General features: G+C 43.6%; 1 protein-coding gene across 3 annotated transcripts; it reads right to left on the bottom strand.

The window, feature by feature from the left end:
* Positions 1–2717: 2717 nt before the first annotated feature.
* Positions 2718–20472, bottom strand: RAB5B (RAB5B, member RAS oncogene family). Of its 3 annotated transcripts, XM_069491604.1 has the most exons (6): positions 20432–20472; positions 8805–9059; positions 6678–6829; positions 6286–6408; positions 5646–5739; positions 2718–5310 (listed from the first exon to the last, which is right to left on the bottom strand). In XM_069491604.1, the coding sequence occupies exons 2-6, from the start codon at positions 8965–8967 to the stop codon at positions 5195–5197; spliced, it is 648 nt and encodes a 215-aa protein (XP_069347705.1). In that variant the 5' UTR covers positions 8968–9059; positions 20432–20472; the 3' UTR covers positions 2718–5194. The 3 variants fall into 3 exon arrangements, with proteins under 3 accessions (XP_069347705.1, XP_069347703.1, XP_069347704.1); XM_069491602.1 differs by lacking the exon at positions 20432–20472 and having other exon boundaries at positions 6678–6787; positions 8805–9021; XM_069491603.1 differs by lacking the exons at positions 6286–6408; positions 20432–20472 and having other exon boundaries at positions 8805–9021.
* Positions 20473–20685: the final 213 nt, after the last annotated feature.

Below are 20685 nucleotides of genomic sequence, written 5' to 3'. Positions count from 1 at the left end.
ATGTCTGGCCGGAGGAAGGAACACTCACGCCCCTCAGCTAGTCCCCCATCCATTGGCGGGCCCCGGGCCGCCTCCCAGCTGCTGTGCCCACCCCCTGGAACCGAGGCAGGCGGGGCGCCACTAGGGCTCTGAGCTGAGACTGGCTCTTTTTGCTATCACTCTGGATAGACAGCAGTTGAGTTGATTATAGCCCCGGTGCTCAAGGAATGGGATGCCCACTGATGTTCGGAACTCAGGCAGTGTAAAGTGAGGACTCCAATACTTGAGCTGGGAGGGGGGAGACTTTGAGACGCCCCCGCCCCGCCCCTACAGCCGGAGAGGCCGCTGGTGCGTTCCCTGGCGGAGGCCTAGGGATATAGCCGAGTTTCTCCCGGCGGAGGAGAGCTCCGCTTCTACCTAGTTTTTGACAAGTGTCTGTGTTGCAACAATAGCCCTGTTTGTCTTTTAGGGAAAGCAAGGTCAATCGCTCAATTCTCATAACCAGGAATGACAGCAGAAATGAAGCCTAAAATAGTGGTTCCAAGAATTCGAGATTCCTTGAATTAGCCGAATCTCTCCCCAAGTTACGGAACCAACAATGAATAGCATCTTTTACTTTGCGTAGTCATTAAAAACAGTCGCTCTTTACCAAGAGCAAGGATAGTTTAACAACCCAAAGTATGAAAGTCATAATCTCTTATCTCCAAGAAAGGGACACCAATAGAATAAATTTTCTATTGCCCTTTTGTCATTTGGCGCGGGACTAAAAATTTATCAAACCTAGGATCTGATCATGGCCAAACGTGTCCATACACTGCCCTCTAGAGACCGGAGGGTTGAGCTATATATATATATATATTTTTTTTTTAAGACAGTCTTGGTCTGCAGTCCTGGCTAGTGCAGTGGGGTCGTCATAGCTCATTGCAACCTCTGATTCCTGAGCTCAAGTGACCCTCCTGCCTCAGCTTCCCGAATGGCTGGGACTACGGGCACGCCATCACGCCCCGCTAATTTTTTTTTTCTATTTTTAGTAGAGACAGGGTCTTGCTCTTGCTCAGGCTGGTCTTGAACTCCTGACCTCAAGGGATCCTCCTGCCTCAGCCTCCGAGAGTGCTAGGATTACAAGTGTGAGCCATCAGCCTGGCTGCTTGAGCTACAATCTTAATCAGTTTAAGTGAATGTCTTCACCTTTAATTTTGGACGATCATTTGCCTTTCCTTTCTGCTCTCCAACTAGAGCTTTTTACCAGGAATCAAGAAGCCTGGGGAGGGAAGGTAGTACTACTAACAGATAGAAGGAAAGGGGAACTGACAGTGAAAGGTTGATTTTGGCTCTACACTTTGGAAATGAAAAGGTTTCCAACCTGTGTACAATTAAATCATTGGAGAGGACAGATGCCTGACCTATCCTACCAGTTATTTAAAAAAAAAAAAAAATGTTCAGCATTCAGCACAGGATACAGAGAAGTCACTAAGTCAGTTAGGGATTGTCTAAAATCAACAGGATAAGATTCCTTCCTAATGATAGTGTTACTTGGCTGGGCACGGTGGCTTACGCCTGTAATCCTAGCACTCTGGGAGGCCGAGGTGGGAGGATCGCTTGAGGTCAGGAGTTTGAGACCAGCCTGAGCAAGAGCGAGACCCCTGTCTCTACTAAAAATAAAAAGAAATGATCTGGACAGTTAAAAATATATAGAAAAACATTAGTCGGGCATGGTGGCACATGCCTATAGTCCCAGCTACTTGGGAGGCTGAAGCAGGAGGATTGCTTGAGCCCAGGAGTTTGAGGCTGCAGTGAGCTATGATCATGCCTCTGCACTCCAGCCTGGGCAAGAGAGTGAGACCCTGTCTCAAAAAAAAAAATAGTGTTACTTAACTTGTGTGCCACACACATGCTTTACATATTTGACCTTTATGCCTCAACTTTTCTTCATTTTACTGATGAAATGAGGCACGAGGCACTAGGTAACTTGATCAAGGCCAGAGTGGGGGGTAAGTTGACACAGATGGGACTGGAATGCCAGGTTTGTGTACACCAGTTTTCTTTCTTGTCTTCCTTCAGATTCTCTGGAATTTAAAACTCCTCCTGCAACCATAGCTAATCTTTTCTATTTCTTCCCCACCTTTCCCCCTTAGACTGTGATGGACTGAGGGCCTGGAGTACAGTAGGAGTCAAGAGCAGATCCAAGGGAAATTTTCCTGTTGAGGTGGAAGCCACATGATCAATCAAAAAAGCTAATTCAGTGATTTTATCTTAATTTTTATAGGTCACAGACCCCTTTGAGAAACTAATATAGCAATGGACCCTAGAAAAATGCACATAAATTTTTATGTATTACTTCAAAGGATTCACAAATACCACCTCCTCCCATTAATCCCATCAACGGGCCCAAAGATCCATAGATCACACCCCACACATATATACATTCTTTTAAGAGGGCCTATAAAGATAAAGTAGGGTCAGATTTGGTGAGCTATATAATAGCCTTCAAATAAGTGTAATAGCCATAAAAGGGCTATTTTCCAAATTGGATTCTTTTGCTGTTCAAGAAAAGATTAAAGGGAATAATGAGGTTTCAAGATGCAGGGGAGGGTAAGTTTCTGATTTAATAAAACATTATTGGGTGCTCTTTTTTCCAAATTCCTAGTATGAGACAGATAAATAGCAAAAAACAAAGCAACACTCCAATGCAATTTTTTCTTTCTTTTACTTACATTAAATACATCGGTAAATCAGCAGTCGCATTCTGTTACCACGATTGTTATGTTGGGAGAGGAAGAAAGGCAAATGCTTTCTTAAAAGCAAAAAAAAAAAAAAAAAAAAAAAAAAGAAAAGAAAAAAGAAAACAAAAAACAAAACCAGAAACAAAACATGACATCCCCACCCCCCTAAAAAACTGACCAGAAGAAAAAAAATGAAGAGCTGGGAAATAAAAAACGAAGATCCCCAAGCCCAACAGAGCTCAAAGGCAGAAGAGCTGGTAGGAAGTAGAGGGAAGGCAGCAGATAGGCCCAGAAGCTAAGGCCAATCCTGTTCCTATGGGGGTTCGGGAGGGGAGAAGAAGCCTGGGGAAATGGTTTCCCGGCCCCAAGGCAATAATATATCTTCACTCCTGCTCCATGGGGAAAGCTGCACAGAGAAAGAACTTCATTTCTAAGAGACTTAGAGAGCCATCCTAGTTCTTCCACTTGTAAAAAGGAAGCACTGGGTGCTTTGGGGGGCTAGTGGATTCTGGGAAAAGGAAGGCAAAAATGTATGTGTGTTTCAGGGCCATGGGAACTAAGGCTGCCCCTGGAAAAGGAAGGGAATTGAGGCCTAAGTGGAAGAACCTAAGCTGGGTCCTTCAGAATCTCAGCTTTATGGATTTCTCAGCTGCTCTGGGACAGAAGACAGTCTGTAAGCCAAAAGGGCAGAAGGTTCCAATCCTAAGTCACTGTGACTTCTGTCTTTCCCAAATTTTCCCAAAACTCTGAGTTAGAACAAGAAGGAACTTAGAGCTCTCTCTTGCCTTGATGGCTTCCCAAAGACGTCCTAAAACACCTGATGAGGGATATGAAGAGAGGCTAGAGATTTAGAAAGGACTCTAATGATATCAGACAGTTGTGAAGTACCTCCAGTGCTAGTCATTCCCTGTCCACAGGAACAGGTAGTATGATATGAGGCGGCTACAAGGAGGCCTCTGTGGTACTAGCCCCTAGTGGTACATGGAATAAACCACTGGTTGCATGGGGGATAAGGATGGAGGGACTAAACTCAAGATACTAACAAAGGAGAAAAGAAATAGGGCCTGATGGGAGGCAGGGGACAGACCAGACTATACAGTGGGAATAAGATCATACCTATTTACAGGGAAGTAGAAAAGACATGGTAATGGATTTCAAATTGAATGTGAACCCTGGGGAAGAACAGAAAACTCCTCCCTTTTGCCTGACCTCTTTACTCCCCTACCTTGGCCTATGCTATCCTGAGACCACTTCCCAGTTGCTTAATTTTCCAGGAAAGGCAAACCTATACTCAAGAGTTAGGTTGGCAAAAATAGAGGGTTAAGGATCAGAGTTGGAGGAAGCTAACAGTGGAGACTGGGCTTGAGTAGCTGCCACTTGTACTTTTCTCCATAGCCCCTCTGAAAACCTCATACATACTCCTCAGGTCCCATTTAATTAAAAAGAAGGTAGGAGGGCAAGTAAATCAATCAAAACCACCATAAAACAAATATCCCAACTGAATTACCATCAATTAAAGTGCAAACTTCAGGGGGATATGGTGGCTGGGGCTGAGACCATCTAAAGGCCAGAGGGGGAAAATGCATATGTATAAATCAGAGGACGGATATCAGAAACTGGTCCCTCCTCCAATTATATCACAGCAGAGCCAAAGACGCAGGCAACCAGTGAAGATTCTTTGGAGGACTCTGGGGTCCAGTCCCCACTATAGGAGAGAAGCGACCTAAGAGGCTGGGTGAGGGCTTTGTGCCAACTGGGCCTTGGAAGAGTTCCAGAGCCACAGATGACACTGTACCTCCACCTCCACCCAGCTAGCTAACAACATAACACCCACCTGGTGCCTGAAAGCTTGCCTCCCCATTTTCACCTCTACCTAGAAATACCCTCCCAAGGCTGACTCATGGATACTGCAGTGTTTTCAAATATGAGAAACTCCAACCCAATAAAAACAAAAAAGAAATGTTTCCTTACTTCCTCCTGCTCTGAGTTTATTCTCCCCCAGGGCCCTTTAATGTAACTGAACTGGAAACCTCCTTCCTCAGTTCTTGGGTTCACCACCTTCTCCATCCTGGGGAGAGGAGGAAAACAGGATCAAGAACAGGGTCTGACCAAAAGCAGGAGGGGGAAGGGGCAGAAGACGAAAGTGTTTTCTGAAAAAATGGGGAAGAACACTGGGGAGAAGGAGAAAAGATAAGTAGGTCACTGTCTCGCACCTATAATACAAAGTGAAGAAAGTTTGTTTTGGGAGGTAAGTCCTGGGGGGAGTTGACCCCCAAGCCCCAGCGTAGGGGGTAGGAGGCCTGTGGCAACAGCTGCCTGGTGTTGGTTGCTGAAGCGTTAAAAAGTGCCATGACGGAGCTGTCAGGAGGCAGCCCTTGGGAGCCAGGGCTCAGTGTGCTGTTACCGTAGGGGCTGTGTGCTGAGGGGTGGGGATGGAGGTTATTTCTTAGCTCTCGTGCTAGCTCCATACTTGTTCGCTGCTAGCCACCCCCTCAGTTGCTACAACACTGGCTCTTGTTCTGCTGGGACTGTTCATGGAGATCCACACCCCGGCTTCGGCCTGCTGCGCCCCCCAGATTCTGGGGTTCACTCTTTGGCAACTTCTTAGCTAGAGATAAAAAGAGAAGGGAAGAAAATATGGTAGATTTCACTCAACCCCCACTCCAAAGGCTATTGGGTGGGAGAAAAGCAGAGGGAAAGGGGAAATTCAAGAGATTAAAAGAATGTTCTGAAGAGGGGAGGGTTCATTGTTTGCAAACTACCTTGGCCACAAGGGGGCTAAAGCTGCAGCCAAAGATGGAGGTCCCAACAGAAAGTTATTTCCATATATCTAAAATTTTTAAAAGAGGAGACAGTCCCACCTATCCTTGACTTGGGTTAGTGACGATTTTGCCTATAGATAAGGGAAAAAGATAGGAAGCTCTCAGGCTGCTCTGACCTTACCTATTGCCAGGAAGAGATCATTCACGTTCATAGCAGTCTTGGCTGAAGTCTCCATAAACAATAAGCTGTTGTCATCTGCATATGCCTGGGCCTCCTGCAAGGGGTTGGATGTACTGGTGCTCAGAATATAGGAGGGAAACAAGTATTGCCTTTCCACTCTCATACATGACCTACAGCGAGGTTCCCACCCCTTAATTAATGCCCCTTTGAGCCAGCTGGCCCTAGATCCATAATTGAGTGACAACTCCCTCAAGATAAACCCATGTCCACTCAGCCCAAAAAACAGATGTCAGGAATCTTAATTATGGGGGAGAGGGTAAGTTGGCAGGGGGCTTTTGGGTTCTGACACTTGAATGGTCCCTTACCTCAAATTTAATTGCTCCCTCCTTCCTGTTTTCACACTGGTACCCCCACAGCTGGTACTTCCCTACCCCTCTGCTCTGGAATTTTCTTCTGACTCCTCTAAAATCTCCTGGCTGTCATTAGGGTCACAGTGTTGCTGTATTTAACTTGGTGTAGAACTGGGGAATGAGACAATGAATGTCCTTAGATGAGGTTTTCAAAGAGGACTGGTTTGGAAAAAAAGAGGCCCCAAGTACAGAGGGAGTGTGTTAGGGAGGGACTGTATGGGCCATCTTACTTCATACTCCACCATGCGCTTGTTGGCCAGATCAGCTTTGTTCCCCGCCAGGGCAATAACGATGCTGGGACTTGCCTGTCGCTGTAGTTCCTTTACCCATGTCTTTGCTCGGGCAAAGGTTTCCTAGGAAAACATGAGGAAGAGAATGGGTAGTTTGTAATGACTGCCAATCCACATCCACCATCTTTAAAACCTAGTCTTAAAACTTACCACTTCTGGGCGGCCTTTCCTCACTGAAACCATGGGTCTCCGATAATTCATTATCTCTGTCTTCTTGGCATTTGGAAGCATAATTTGTATGCTAACTTGCTATTTTCAGAATCTGTTTTCTCTCCCTCACCTAATTTAATTCCTATACATATAAGCGAGAACAGTCTTCTTAGCCTACTTACCTGATTAGTAATATCATAAACCACGATTGCAGCTTGGGCACCCCTGTAGTACATAGGGGCTAAGCTGTGGTATCGCTCTTGCCCAGCTGTGTCCCAGATCTCAAACTTGACTGTTGTGTCATCTAGACAAACGGACTGGGTGAGAAAGGCCGCTATGGATAAGAGAATGGAGGGGAAGAAGTTGTAAGTGGGAGGATGAATGGGAACACCCCACTCCCCTTCAAAATATCTCTACTCTCACTCTACGACCAGTCACCACCCAGGCTACTCAGCTACAGGAAAAGGTTTAGCGTTCTCCTTACATGTAAGTCTTGGAACCAGGATTAAGCCTGCCCTTGGGTAAGTCATTCCTGTCAAAAGTTTCTCTGGCTAAGGAATGGGGCACATCATAAACTAAGAGGGATAGAGAGAAGAACTGGCACTTATACCAGAGTTATCCTTCCTCTATCTAAAATAGAGAAATAACAAATAATGACATAAACAATAAGCTTCTTCTTCTTTTTTTTTTTTTAATAGCCCTGGGAGGAACCCAGGGCTAAAAGTGTGTTCAAAGTGTCGATTATCAGTGTGTCCTATAACTATAAGCTTCTGATAAAAGTCACATCAAGAATTTTTTTTTTTTTTTTGAGACACAGTCTCGTTCTGTTGCCTGGGCTAGAATGCCATGGCGTCAGCCCAGCTCACAGCAACCTCAAACTCCTGGGCTCAAGCGATCCTACTCCCTCAGCCTCCCGAATAGCTGGGACTACAGGCATGTGCCACCATGCCCGGCTAATTTTTTCTATATGTATATTTTTAGTTGTCCATATAATTTCTTTCTATTTTTAGTAGAGATGGGGTCTCATTCTTGCTCAGGCTGGTCTCGAACTCCTGACCTCAAGCGATCCTCCCGCCTCGGCCTCCCAGAGTGCTAGGATTACAGGCGTGAGCAACCACATCTGGCCTCACAACAAGAATTAATTAGCTGGGCACAGTGGCAGGCACCTGTAATCCCAGCTACTTCAGAGACTGAGGCTGGAGGATCGCTTGAGCCCAGGAGATCAAGCCTAGCCTGGGTATCATAGCAAGACCTAGTCTCTATCTGCTACAGGTCCAGGAGCACATTCCCAAGCTGACTAATAAAAGGGGGAAGGAATAATATGGGAGTTCTCATAAAAGATCCTTTATTGAATTAGCACCCTGTTTTGGGATAGTGGCAGAGAGAAGGTAGCGAAGGAGGGAAAGGCAAATGCCCTTTATATGTTGTATAGTTCTAGCCTCTATTTTACCAGATATGTACATCAGAATCACCTAAGAAGTTTTTCCAAACACATATGCCTGTGCCACTGCCACCAACCTTACCTTACCTCCAATATTAATCAGATCTATGGTGCAGCCCAAGCATGCATAGGTTGAAATGCTCCCTGGTAATTCTGATGTACATCTTTGATCATGACTCACAGCTCCAAACCAACTTTTATATGCTCAAGATGACAGTCAACTGACTTCATTAGGATTAAGAAGACAGAGTGAGAAAAGGAAGACAGACAGATAAAATTTTAGTAATTTTCTTTGTGTGCAGAGGTCAACCTTTCTTCCAGGAAGCAAGTGGATGCACATATTCCTGCTTTTTGGCATTATGGCTATATTTTTCTTTTTTTCCTTTTTTAAAAATCATTTCTTTTGTTTTTATATAGAGTTTCCATTCCTAGGGGAAAGAATGGGACTAAGAGGGCCAGTCCCACAATCATGTCCTAGATCGCCTTTCAAAAGCCTCATCAGGCCAGGTGCAGATGCTTGGGCCTATAAGCCTAGCACCTTGGGAGGTCAAGGTGGGAGGATTGCTTGAGGCCAGGAGTTTGAGACCAGTCTGGGCAACACAATGAGACTCTGTCTCTACAAAAGATTTTTTTAAAAAATTAGCTGGGTGAGGTGGTGTGCGCCTGTAGTACGAGCTTACTCAGGAGGCTGAGGTGGAAGGATCGCTTGAGCCCAGGAGTTTAAGGGTACAGTGAGCTATGATCACACCACTGCATCCCAGCCTGGGCAACAGAGCAAGACTGTGTCTCTTTAAAAAAAAAAAAAAAAAGAAAAGAAAAAAGAAAGCCTTATCAAATATTGAACCTCTTCTTTTCCTGAGGTACTCACCTCCAATGGTACTCTCCTGGTACTCATGGAACTGCCCTTTGACAAAACGTAATACCAGGCTTGACTTCCCCACTGCAGATTCTCCCAGCAGGACCAATTTGAACTGGCATATTTTGCTGGCCTGGGGCTGCCCATTGGGCCTGGCTGTGCTTCTGCTAGTCATGGCCAGATTATCAGAGTGGGAAAGGGTAGAGGGAGGGGGATGCCGCAAAGGGGGGAGGGGGAAGGGGAGGGGACTTCCAGGCTTCAACAATCCTGCAAGGAAAAAAATGGCTACAATTAGACATAGGTCCATTGAAGCTGCAATCGCTTTTTAAAGGAAGGTCAGAATCTCTGCACTTCCTTGCTCCTATGAGGACATAGCTCTTGTAATCATCCATCATTGAAAGGTTATACTTCTGAGAAGTTCTCAGGCAGCTGACCAGTGGTAAAAGTGGGGAACAGTAAAGTAAGAACTGCTTTTGAAGTAGAGTTTGCCTTACCACATAATCTCCAACTGTCAAGGGAGCTGAAATGGAAAGACTGAAAACTGTGAGTTTTTAATCCCCCATCAATTCCCCACCAGGTCTTTAAAAAAAAAATTTTTTTTTGAGTCACAGAATATTGATCAACCATCAGTTGGCATAAAGAATAATCAGATCTACCCACAGGTACCCTAGATCCCCAGTAGCTACTTGGTATCCTAGTGCTGTGCTCTTTTTTTCCTTTTCCTTTTTTTAAGCTCTTTCTTAAAATGAGAGATTAACTCTAGGGGTATGGGATAAGAGTCACCCCTCCTAAGGGTAGAGGGGTAGCTTCTGGTTCTGTATCCTTCATATATGACCAATCTTTCTAACAAGAAATTTCTGAAGATTTAATCAGAGTCCTATTGCCAGAAAATCTATCCTTTCTCAATTCTGGTTAAGGTGAAGAGAGAAATACAACCAACAGATCACATTCAGTATCAACTCTTTCACTTTGTTCCTGCCACCTCTCCAGGTCTGAAAGTCTATCAAGTCTGAGAGTAAGCTTGACCTACTCTCAACTTGCAGCTGTCTTGCTAGTGCCTAGGGATTAGATTGCCTTCCACATCAAAGGGGCCTAACAACTATAGCCTTCCACATTAGAGGCAGAGAAAGATACGTATACCTTCTAAACACATGTAGGCATCTCCAGAGGATGGCATAGGGGATAAGTCTGCAAGCAATCAGTATTTGATGAAAGAATACACTGAATCAACTCCTTTACCTTCTAGGAGGGCTAAGAAAGAAGCTGATGAGGGAGGGAACAAATAGAAAAGTTGGGACTTTTGAGATTTTCATCATCCAAACCTGACTATATTTCATCATTGTGACCGTTAAGGGAAAGTAAGGAGCTATGAAATTCAAAGAGTAGTTATTATAGAGCATGCAAAAACCTCTCTCTAAAACCTAAGCACTGCTTGAGTTGTACTTTGTTCAAATTAATCTTCCCCTTCTCCAAAGTTAGTCATAGAGACTCTATGGGCATCATAGTCTATGGCATATGTGGGGACACATTATTTTGTCACTCTAGGTAGTGGGTTTGGAGTTAAATTGGGGTTAAAACTCTCAGTAATCCTACTTACTAGATAGTAAAGACAGAATATCATACAAGAGGCAATGCAGAGGAACAAAGTCCAATTCTGAACTCTAATTCTCTGGGTATGTTTTCCAGTTCTACTTCTTAGCTGTGACCCTTGGGGAAAGTTATTAAATATATATGTACGTTTGTTTCCTCATCTGTAAAATAGGATAACAGCCTTATAAGCACCTACTTCATAAGGTTGTTGTAAGGATTAAATAATACATGCAAAGAACTTAAGTATTTGATATAAAGTGCTAAATATTAAGCTACTAGTTATTATTAATATGACATCAAGAAAATTTCTCTACCTCTTTGAGCCTTACTTTCCACCTTTGTGAAATGGAAAAATACCACCCTCATAGAGTAGCTATGAGGAGTAAGTGAAAGATGCATTTAGCATAGTGCTAATAAATAATAGCTAGGTATTGTTATTTAGTGGCCCTGCTTTTGATGATCCAGAAAAGATCAAGTTAATATATTAAAAGATGGCCGGGTGCAGTGGCTCATGCCTGTAATCCTGGCACTCTGGGAGGCCAAGGCAGGAGGATCGCTTGAGTTCAGGAGTTCGAGACCAGCCTGAGTAAGAGCGAGACCCCGTCTCTACTAAAAATAGAAAGAAATTATCTGGACAACTAAAAATATATATAGAAAAAAATTAGCAGGGCATGGTGGCGCATGCCTGTAGTCCCAGCTACTTGGGAGGCTGAGGCAGAAGGATTGCTTGAGCCCAGGAGCTTGAGGTTGCTGTGAGCTAGGCTGATGCCACAGCACTCTAGCCCAGGCAACACAGCAAGACTCTGTCTCAAAAAAAAAATATATATATATACACACACACACACACACACATATAAAAGGATATCTCAATATGAGTTATCAATATATTCCTAAAAAGCAACCATGATATGAAAGAGGTATAAAGAAAGAAAAAACAAAAGGGTAAAGAGAAAGTTAGCAAGAAATGAGACAGGTGAGAACTTAAAGTCCCAAAGTAGACTAGATTAATACAGAAGGATGTGACAAATTACTCTGATCCTACTGGGCAGTTGCACCCAACCTTTTTGGCACCAGGGACTGGTTTCATGGAAGACAGTTTTTCCACAGACAGGGATGGGGTCTTGAAGGAATGGTTTCAGGATGATTCAAGTGCATCACATTTATTGTGCAGTCAAACTTCTCTGCTAATGTTTTTTAAATTTCAGCAAATTATGGGGATACAAATGTTTAGGGTACAAATGCTAATTTAATCTGTATTTGCAGCTGCCCCTTAGCATTAGCATCATTGCCTCAGCTCCACCTCAGATCATGAGGCATTAGATTCTCATAAGGAGTACCCAACCTAGATCCCTCACATGCAAAGTCCACAGTAGGGTTCATGCTCCTATGAGAATCTAATGCCACTGCTGATCTGACAGGAGGTGGAGCTTATGTGGTGATGGGAGCAAGGAAGCGGCTGTAAATACAGATGAAACTTTTCCTGCCGTTTACCGCCTACACCGCTCCCCTCCCACCCACACTCCCACCTGCTACTCACCTCTTGCTGTGTTGCCTGGTTCCTAACAGGCCACAGACCAGTGGCCCAGGTGTTAGGGACCACAGCTACTGGGTATTCTGTAGTTCCTTGGGCCAGTGAATCCTAAACATGCAGACACACATGTACCATTTTAAGTTTTCACTGGTCTATCATGAATCGATCAAAATAAAGATGATATAGCAAGTTTTTCCATAATGCTAAATTTATTCAATTTAAAAGAATATCCCTTAATTATGAGATTTCTAACTTCATACTTTCTTAGTATATCAATTTTCTCTGGAAGGATAAGGTGTGATTTTATATATATGGAAAAACCTCTAAGACCTATTGTTGGCTGGGTGCAGTGGTTCACACCTGTAATCCTAGCACTCTGGGAGGCCGACGTGGGAGAATTGCTTGAGCTCAGGAGTTCGAGACCAGCCTGAGCAAGAGTGAGATACTGTCTCTACTAAAAATAGAAAAATTAGCCGGGTGTCATGGTGTGCGCCTCTAGTCCCAGCTACTCAGGAGGCTGAGGCAGTAGGATCGCTTGAGCCCAGGAGTCTGAGGTTGCTGTGAGCTAGGCTGATGTCACAGCATTCTACTCAGGGCAATGAAGTGAGACTCTGTATCAAAAAACAAAACAAAACAAAAAGACCTATTTTTTTTTTTTTTAGTTATTATTTTTTTTTTGAGACAGAGTCTCACTCTGTTGCCCTGGCTAGAGTGCCGTGGCGTCAGCCTAGCTCACAGCAACCTCAAACTCCTGGGCTTAAGTGATCCTACTGCCTCAGCCTCCCGAGTAGCTGGGATTATAGACATGCATCACCATGCCCAGCTAATTTTTTCTATATATATTTTTAGTTGTCCAGATAATTTCTTTCTATTTTTAGCAGAGACGGGGTCTCGCTCTTGCTCAGGCTGGTCTTGAACTCCTGACCTTGAGCGATCCTCCTGCCTCGGCCTCCCAGAGTGCTAGGATTACAGGCGTGAGCCACCTCACCCGGCCAACAGGGAATATATTTTAAAAAATAGTTTTCTAAAGGAAAAATAAAAACCCTCAAATTTAAATTAATTGGTCCATGAAATCCAAAATTCTGGGAACCATTACCGTAAGGGTCAGTATTAATTAGCCTCTTAACCATTAGTTGCAGTTCTTTAGCTTTTCTTCATCCTCAAACTTTTAGAGTCATGTTTCTCAAACTGTGGGCTGTGAGCCAATAGTGACCTTAAAATCACTTGTTGGATCATCATCAGTTATTAAAAAAAAAAGATACAGAACAAGAAATACCAAGTACATGGCAAAGAGTAAACATAAGAATCATTTTGATAGTGGGCATTGTGGCTCAGGCCTACAATCCTAGCACTTTGGGAGGCAAGGGTGGGAGGATCGCTTGAGCCCAGGAGTTAGAGACTAGCCTAGGCAACATAGCGAGACCCTGTCTCTACAAAAAATAGAAAAATTAGCTGAGCGTGGTGGCACATGCTTGAAGTCTTAGCTATTTGGGAGGCTGAGGCAGGAGGATCACCTGGGCCTGGGAGTTTGAGGTTGCAGTGAGCTATGATGATGCCACTGCATTCCAGCCCAGTAACAGATTGAGATCCTGTCTCAAAAAAAAAAAAAAAAAAAAAAAAAATTTGGTGAAAAATGTTTCACTTGTGTGTAGGTGTATTTTACACACATCAAGTTATGACATAAATTTTATTTTATTTTTTTTACTATGAGTCATGATCAAAAAAAGTTTAAAAAACACTGCTTTGGAGAGGCCTGACACTGAAAGATGTGTTAGTAGAGATGGAAGGAAGTTAGTCTCTGGACAGCCTATAGCTATAGTTACTACTAAAATTCAGATGAAAGCTGAATGATGAGTTCTCCAGAGGTCAGAGGATTCCCCAACCCTGCTACTAAGGTTAGGGAGCAATCATGAAAGTGGGAAGAGCCAACCAAGACAGAAACAATTTTGTGTAGTAGTAAGGGCTTTGGAATCAGGCAAATTTGAGTTCTGTTCTCTGCTTTGCCACTTAACGCACTATGATCATAGGTTACTCTTTTTGCCTTTCTGAGCCTCAGCTTCCTTATCTGTAAGGATCTTTGGGAAAGAAGGGGATTGGTGAAAGCAGCAAAGACCACAATGTGAATTCACTTCTAAAGTTCTGTGTACTGGGTTGAAAGTCACATACTGTAAGAAAAAAGAAGAAATAAAATAAAATAAAAACAAAGTTCTGTGTACATTTAAGAAACTTGCTTTTCTTAAGGCATCTAAGAAATGATAAGAATGAATTATTTCTAAAACATTTTATATTTATGTGTACTTCATGATTATTTCTCAGCATCTTTGAGGATGATTTCTAAAAAGGTATTTATGTGGTACTTCATATACACTGTCTCACAGGAAAAGAGGATAGGCCATCATAACGCTAAACTTTAAAACAAAAAACAGATGACAAAATAGGAAAAAAGGACACTGATGATAAGTTAGCTGATCAAGTTTTCTTTAGGTGACATACATATACTACACTCTCAAGAAACACAGGAAAAGTTACTAGTTTCAATCTTAGTCCCTCACATTTTTACATATTTCAGCCTGATCCAAGGGGCAGATTAAGCTTCAATGTTACTACTCTACAATATGAAAACATGGGAGTTAGAATGGACTGAATTCTCATGGCTAAACACATCACTCTAGGCCTGGGAAAACACCAGGAGATTGGGGGAGTGTGAAGATAGGAAATAGTCACAGACACACTTAGGTTGCAAAGTCCTTGTCACTAACCCCCACAGATGGAAAGTCAAGTCAGAGCCCAGACACTGTCAACTTTCTTACTACTAAGCAACCTTGGACTGATTGTCAGAGATTAGTAACTACTGAGTTAACCCTAATATGTAACCTCAAGAATAGGTCTTGGCATTCCCTGTTCACGGTAATTGATGGGCTACCCATCTCTAAGCCTTCATCTTTAATTTCATGTTTATAATGTTATCATTTTTAAAGCAGTAGACTCTCAAAAGATCAGAGGTACAGAAATGAAATAATACATCTAAGATTCAATTGATTTCTTCCCTATTCTGGTGGTCATCTTTTGGCCAAGAGCTGACAATGGCTAATGACCCATTCAAAAAGCAAAAAAATAAACCAAAGCAAATCAGTCAAGTGGTATGATGGGTACTACCTTCAAACCAGAGGCAAAAAAAGGAAGATGGAGCAGGTTATTCTTCCCTTTAACCCTTTCAGCTCAGAAGAGATCTGATTTAACTTCCCTTAGAAAGTACAGCTTCACAACAATGGCTTATCAAATGACCCATTAACTAGGGAAGATTAAGGCCTGACCACAGGTCAGCCCACTGGGGGTGGGGGTTGGGACTGGAGGATGTTCTTTAGTGTAGGCAGCTCTCTCAAGGAGGACAGGCAAGTAGGCATAACAGAAAAGGTCCTTAGCCTGCCAATCCCAGCTAGAGCAAGACTTCATTCCTCAAGCCCCCTTCCATTTGCTAGCTTTGAGTTCCTATACCAAATACATATGAAGCCTTCAAAAGTCTACCACCTATCAATAGAGACCGAGTTCCCAGTATATATAGCCACTGGAATCTAACCCAGTCCCAAATGTCAGCCCTTTAAAGTCAGTTAACCAGCTAAGAGCCAGTCTAGAGGTCATCTAGTCTAGTTTCCATATTTCACAGGTGAGGAAACTGAGGCACATAAAATTAGTCAACTGGTCAGATGTTATCACATAGCCAGCTGCTAAGTAGCAAATATAGGGCTCCTAGTTAACTACTCCTGCCTCTTTTATACCATTATACCTCTTAAGGAAGCAGGAAATGATGAATTCTGAAGAGGGCACCAGGACTGGAATAAGAGGTTAGACTGGATAGAGTTTCTGTCTTTATTCAGTTTAGGTAATTACTTGCTTTGAGACTAAACACAAGTTAGGAAGACCCAGGCCTTCCCTGGGAACTGGGATCCAGTCCCATATCCTTCTGACAGAATGATGAATTCATCATTACTCCTCTCTAGAAGGTCTTGACCAACTCCTGCCAGGACAGTTGAAATAGAAGCAATTCAGTGGGAGGCAATAGGGAAGCACATGGTAACTTTTGCAGATTCAGTGGACCTTGGGATTAATGTGACAGATTTACTAAGTAGGGAAGATAGGGCAGAAACCAGTAAATATCCTTCATTTCCCCTCCAACTTTGTTTAGACCTAACTCACCAAAATCTTTTTTTTTTTTTTTTTTGAGACAGAGTCTCACTCTGTTGCCTGTGCTAGAATGAGTGCCGTGGCGTCAGCCTAGCTCACAGCAACCTCAAACTCCTGGGCTTAAGCGATCCTACTGTCTCAGCCTCCCGAGTAGCTGGGACTACAGGCATGCGCCACTATGCCCGGCTAATTTTTTTCTATATATATTTTTAGTTGGCCAGATAATTTCTTTCTATTTTTTTAGTAGAGACGGGGTCTCACTCTTGCTCAGACTGGTCTTGAACTCCTGAGCTCAAGCGATCCACCCGCCTCGGCCTCCCAGAGTGCTAGGATTACAGGCGTGAGCCACCGCGCCCGGCCCTCACCAAAATCTTGAACTGATAGTTCCACTACTTGGCTCAGCTCTTTCACTGTGGGTGTGTTTTTGTTGTTGTTGTTGTTGTTTTGTTTTTAAGAGACAAAGTCTCGCTATGTTGCCCAGGCTGGTCTCAAACTTTCAAACTCCTGGGCTCAAGTGATCCTCCTGCCTCAGCTTCCTGAGTAGCTGGGACTACAGGCTTGCACCACCAAACCTGGCTTCTTTGATTGTGTTGATCCAATGTTATTCAATGAGTCACTGAATTAAATGAAAGAGTCCTTCCACTTCCCTCACCCTCTCCCTTATATTTCTCCCAGAGGCAAAAAGAATACTTATCTCTTATCAGCATGGTAGTACAAACTCCCTATTATTGACCTAGGAAAGATTGGAATGTCCTTCCTTACTTTGTCTGCTTAGCAAAATCCTAAGGTATCTCATAAAGTCAAGCTCAAATGTTACTTCTGTGAAATTGCATAATTATTCTTTCACCCCAGAATTCATTATACCATCTTCTAGTGTCCCATAGGGTCCAATAGTATTATGACTGTACTTCTATCATAGCATTTATCACATTATATGAATAATTGTATCTATCTGCTCAACTAGGAACTTCTAGTGGGACTATTTTTTTTATGTCATCTTAAGTTTTCAAAGCAGAGCACAATGTCCAATCCCTTACAGGTTCTCCCTAAATTAATTAAATGTAAGTAATCCTGCTTTCCAATCAGCTCTTCCCCTTCTGTGCCATCTGGATAGATCTTCGTTCCATTTGGGAATGTTTTTAATAGGCCTTAGAGAACCAATTCTCACCTTGGCCCCTTTGTGATCTCTCTTGGATGGAGGGCCCCCTTGGGACCCAGCCCACAAAGTACTGTTGCAACTCACATGGGCTAACTGCTTTTCCTGTCACCCAGTACTGTGCCTCAGATGGCCTAATCACACCCAATATGTGGCCCTGCCACCCAAACACTGAGGCAACTGTAGCTAAAAACAAAGTTCCCTGAATTTTCAGTTAATGTTAAGTGGTCAAAAAGCTTTGGATCATAATATATTAATTCATGACTTGAGAAACACAAGAAAGGAATTTATACCACCACAGAGCCGGGAGAAACTCTGAAAATGTACCCACTGCCCCTAAACAGAAGCTACAACCTTGCCCAGAAATCTGCCCACACTTTGCTCACCTGGGTGGCTCCTTATTCAGCTTCATTACTATTCAGTCAATCACTAAATTTTTCCTAAAATATTCGTGGGAAATGGGAGTGTAATATGTAGGGTTTTATGGTATCCTTCCTTTCAAAGCGTTTCCTTATTTTAAGTTCATTGTCTCACACTTTGGTTACTTTCCAATTTGAAATGCTTTAGGATTAAGGAGTAAACTATACACTTGCTTCTCCGACCCTATGCCTCCTTCTCAGAAGTCAAGTTCGTATCAATGCACACAAACATGCAAGGTATAGAAGAGCAATCCTTGCTCCTAGGTAAAATAATAGAAGATATGAGGTATGTTCTGCATTAGGGACTGTTCAGGAAAAAAAAAAAGATATGAAGTATGACTTCAAGGGCAATAGGAGAGCCCTCTTTCCAAATAAGGGTCTATGTTTGAAATTTCATATTGATAATTTCACTCCTTAGCTCCCTCTTAAAGATGTAAAAACCCTTGGAAAAATTAATATTTTAAGTGATTATATGTTATTTACACCTTAGAATGGATCAGATCCTTTCTTGAAGGTAAGCTTTGATTAAGGGGGAGGTAGAAAAACCACAAAGGGATGTACAGAAGAAATGGACAGGATATGACCAGGGGTTAGAAAATGGCAAAGACCAGAAAGGATTAAAACATACACACACATACCCCTACACAACTTTCTCTAGGACTGGCTTTGCAAGTAAGAGAAGTTCCTTGGGGAGACAACATTTGAGGTTTCTGATGGGTATTAAACAAAGGCTAGACACATGAGAAGACTTCTAAAGCCAGTAAAGACAAATTCAATTAATAAGGTGGTAGTATGAAATGCCCCAGCTGTACTGACTCTAGAGGTCACAAATTCCTCACTTTAGCAGAGATGGCAGTAATTGTCCCAACAAAATGATTCACCATAATGTTTCTATCCTACCCATAAAAGAGAAAGAAGTTTTGTCCATCTATTTGGGCATTTCCTAGGATATCCAACACACAACTAGGGTGTGTGTGTACGTATTAAAGAAGCTGAATGACAACCCATAGTACAACCTTCTGCTTTTCTGAATTTGACAGAGGACAAAATGAACTGTGAAAGGAGGACAATAAATAACAGAGTATCATTACGGAAGGGAAAACTGTGGAAAAAATGAAAGACTAGAGTTTGGTGGGAACATGAAAACAGAATTGCCTTTGGGTGGCACATCCCCCAAAGCAAAGCAAGATGGGTCTGATCTGCTGTTTCTCATCCCTGACTTTCTTAAATGAAATATAACGAGCGAGGTATGTATGTGTGGGAGGATTTACACTTTTTATACTTCTGTACAGCTTAAATATTTAAAAATATGTACATATTATTTTTGTAATTAAGAAACGTATTGATAAAAGACATTGGTATAGAAGGGAAAAAGGAAGAAGTACAATATGGGACAATCCAATAGGCTCCAAGCTATGGGGGACTAAGGTTACCAGACTGTCAAAAATATATGTGGAGGAGGGGACTCTATCTACTCCTGTGCTTTAGTAATTGACCTTCTTTTTGCCATTCATCCCCTTCCCCAGATACCTCACAGTTTGACATAGGCTCCTGAAGAAGTAGACAAAGAACAAGGGGTGATGCCAACCTTTTGGAATGAAATTTCTCACCCTTCCCCAAATCTCTTCCTCAGTGATATCACCTCACAGTTCCAGGCCTGGCTAACTCCATTAACTGCCTGGGAAATACCACAAAAGTTTTCACCAACTAAGCTAAGAAGATCTCTTGATGGCTGAGGATCTCAAAGCCCCTTTCTCCTGTGCAGATAACGAAATCATTCCCCACTTCTAAGTCAGAGATATGGTGTTCACGATAGACCACATTATTAAGTGTGCAAGTGGACAAAACATCCCCCAAATCTAACTTCTCAGGACATGAAACAGTATAAGAAGAAACAGACTGCAGTATAGACCAGATATGAGGTCAAGAGAAAGTGCAAGGGCTGAGTTTCGAGTAGCCAACAGTTATAGAAAAAAATTAATTCACTTTCATCTTCATTCCTACCCTGGGAGTACCAAAAAACTTCAAATTACCACATCTAGACACTAAAGGGAACAAAAGAGTGGGTACTCCCGACCCAGAGCCTCTAGTCTAGCCAACCCTTCAGCATTCCCAGAAGGGCCCATAACTGATACCAGGCCCTGCTTCCATTTCATCAACTACCTTAGTCTTCTACATTAGTAAGGCTTTCTTCGTTTTCCCCAGTTCTCCCTCACTAACCCAAATCCCTCTGAACACTACAGCACCTTCAGTTTTTATAATAGCCACTTTCTCTGAAAAGAATGCCTTTTACCCAACTAAAAACCCTTCTCAGGCCCTTCCAATTAGACAACTCTCCAGAGACCCAGCCCCGGTTATCCTCGGGGCCCGGACGTCAGGTTTGACCCCTCCTCACCTCCCGGCAAATGGGCTTACCTCACCCGCTGCCCCGTCCCTTTCCCCAGCTCCTCCCTCTTCAGCGCTGCTTAATGAGGCCTGCCCCTGCCCTCACACAAGCTCCGGGCCTCCGGCGCCCGGCCACCGGCCCAGCCGCCGCCAGAACCAGCCGCCTCCCCGACTTCCCAACTTCGGGGTCCCAGCCCGCCCGGTCCCCTCCTCAGCGCCCCCATTAGGCCTGCCGGGGCCCGGCCCCCTTCTCCCCTCTCCAGCGGGCCACTCTAACCCCTTGCTTAGGCCCAGGCCCGCCTCCGCTTTCAGGTCAGGCCATTCTCATCTCCTGGGCGCCTCTGCCCCAGCCCTTTGGGCTCCATCAGCTCGGTACCTGGGGCTCCGTCTCCCCCGTCGGCCCCAAGCCTGTGTCGAACAGACAAACAGCTGCAGCTCAACCAAACCCTCCTGCCCCTCCTTCTCCTCCTCGCCCTGGGCGGGGGCTCCAGCCAATAGCTCGATTACCCGCCTACCATCGAGGGTGGGCTATATATCCACTCATCCGCCAATCCTCTGGAGAAAGGCGGGTCTCTTGAGCGCTGTCACCAACAAGTACGGGCAAGGGACTGGACGGGCGGGGCCCCAAAC

This window comes from Eulemur rufifrons, chromosome 16 (assembly GCF_041146395.1).
Source record: "Eulemur rufifrons isolate Redbay chromosome 16, OSU_ERuf_1, whole genome shotgun sequence".
Classification (NCBI taxonomy): domain Eukaryota; kingdom Metazoa; phylum Chordata; class Mammalia; order Primates; family Lemuridae; genus Eulemur; species Eulemur rufifrons.
Note: the sequence above shows the minus strand (reverse complement) of the source record. Positions and strands in the feature narration are given on the sequence as shown.

Coding starts and splice junctions, on each gene's coding strand:
- RAB5B (XM_069491604.1), bottom strand. CDS start 8,967: ATGACTAGCAGAAGCACAGCCAGGCCCAATGGGCAGCCCCAGGCCAGC. Junction 6,830..8,804: donor CCAGGAGAGTACCATTGGAG/GTGAGTACCTCA, acceptor TCTTATCCATAG/CGGCCTTTCTCACCCAGTCC. Junction 5,311..5,645: donor TGATCTCTTCCTGGCAATAG/GTAAGGTCAGAG, acceptor TTTTATCTCTAG/CTAAGAAGTTGCCAAAGAGT.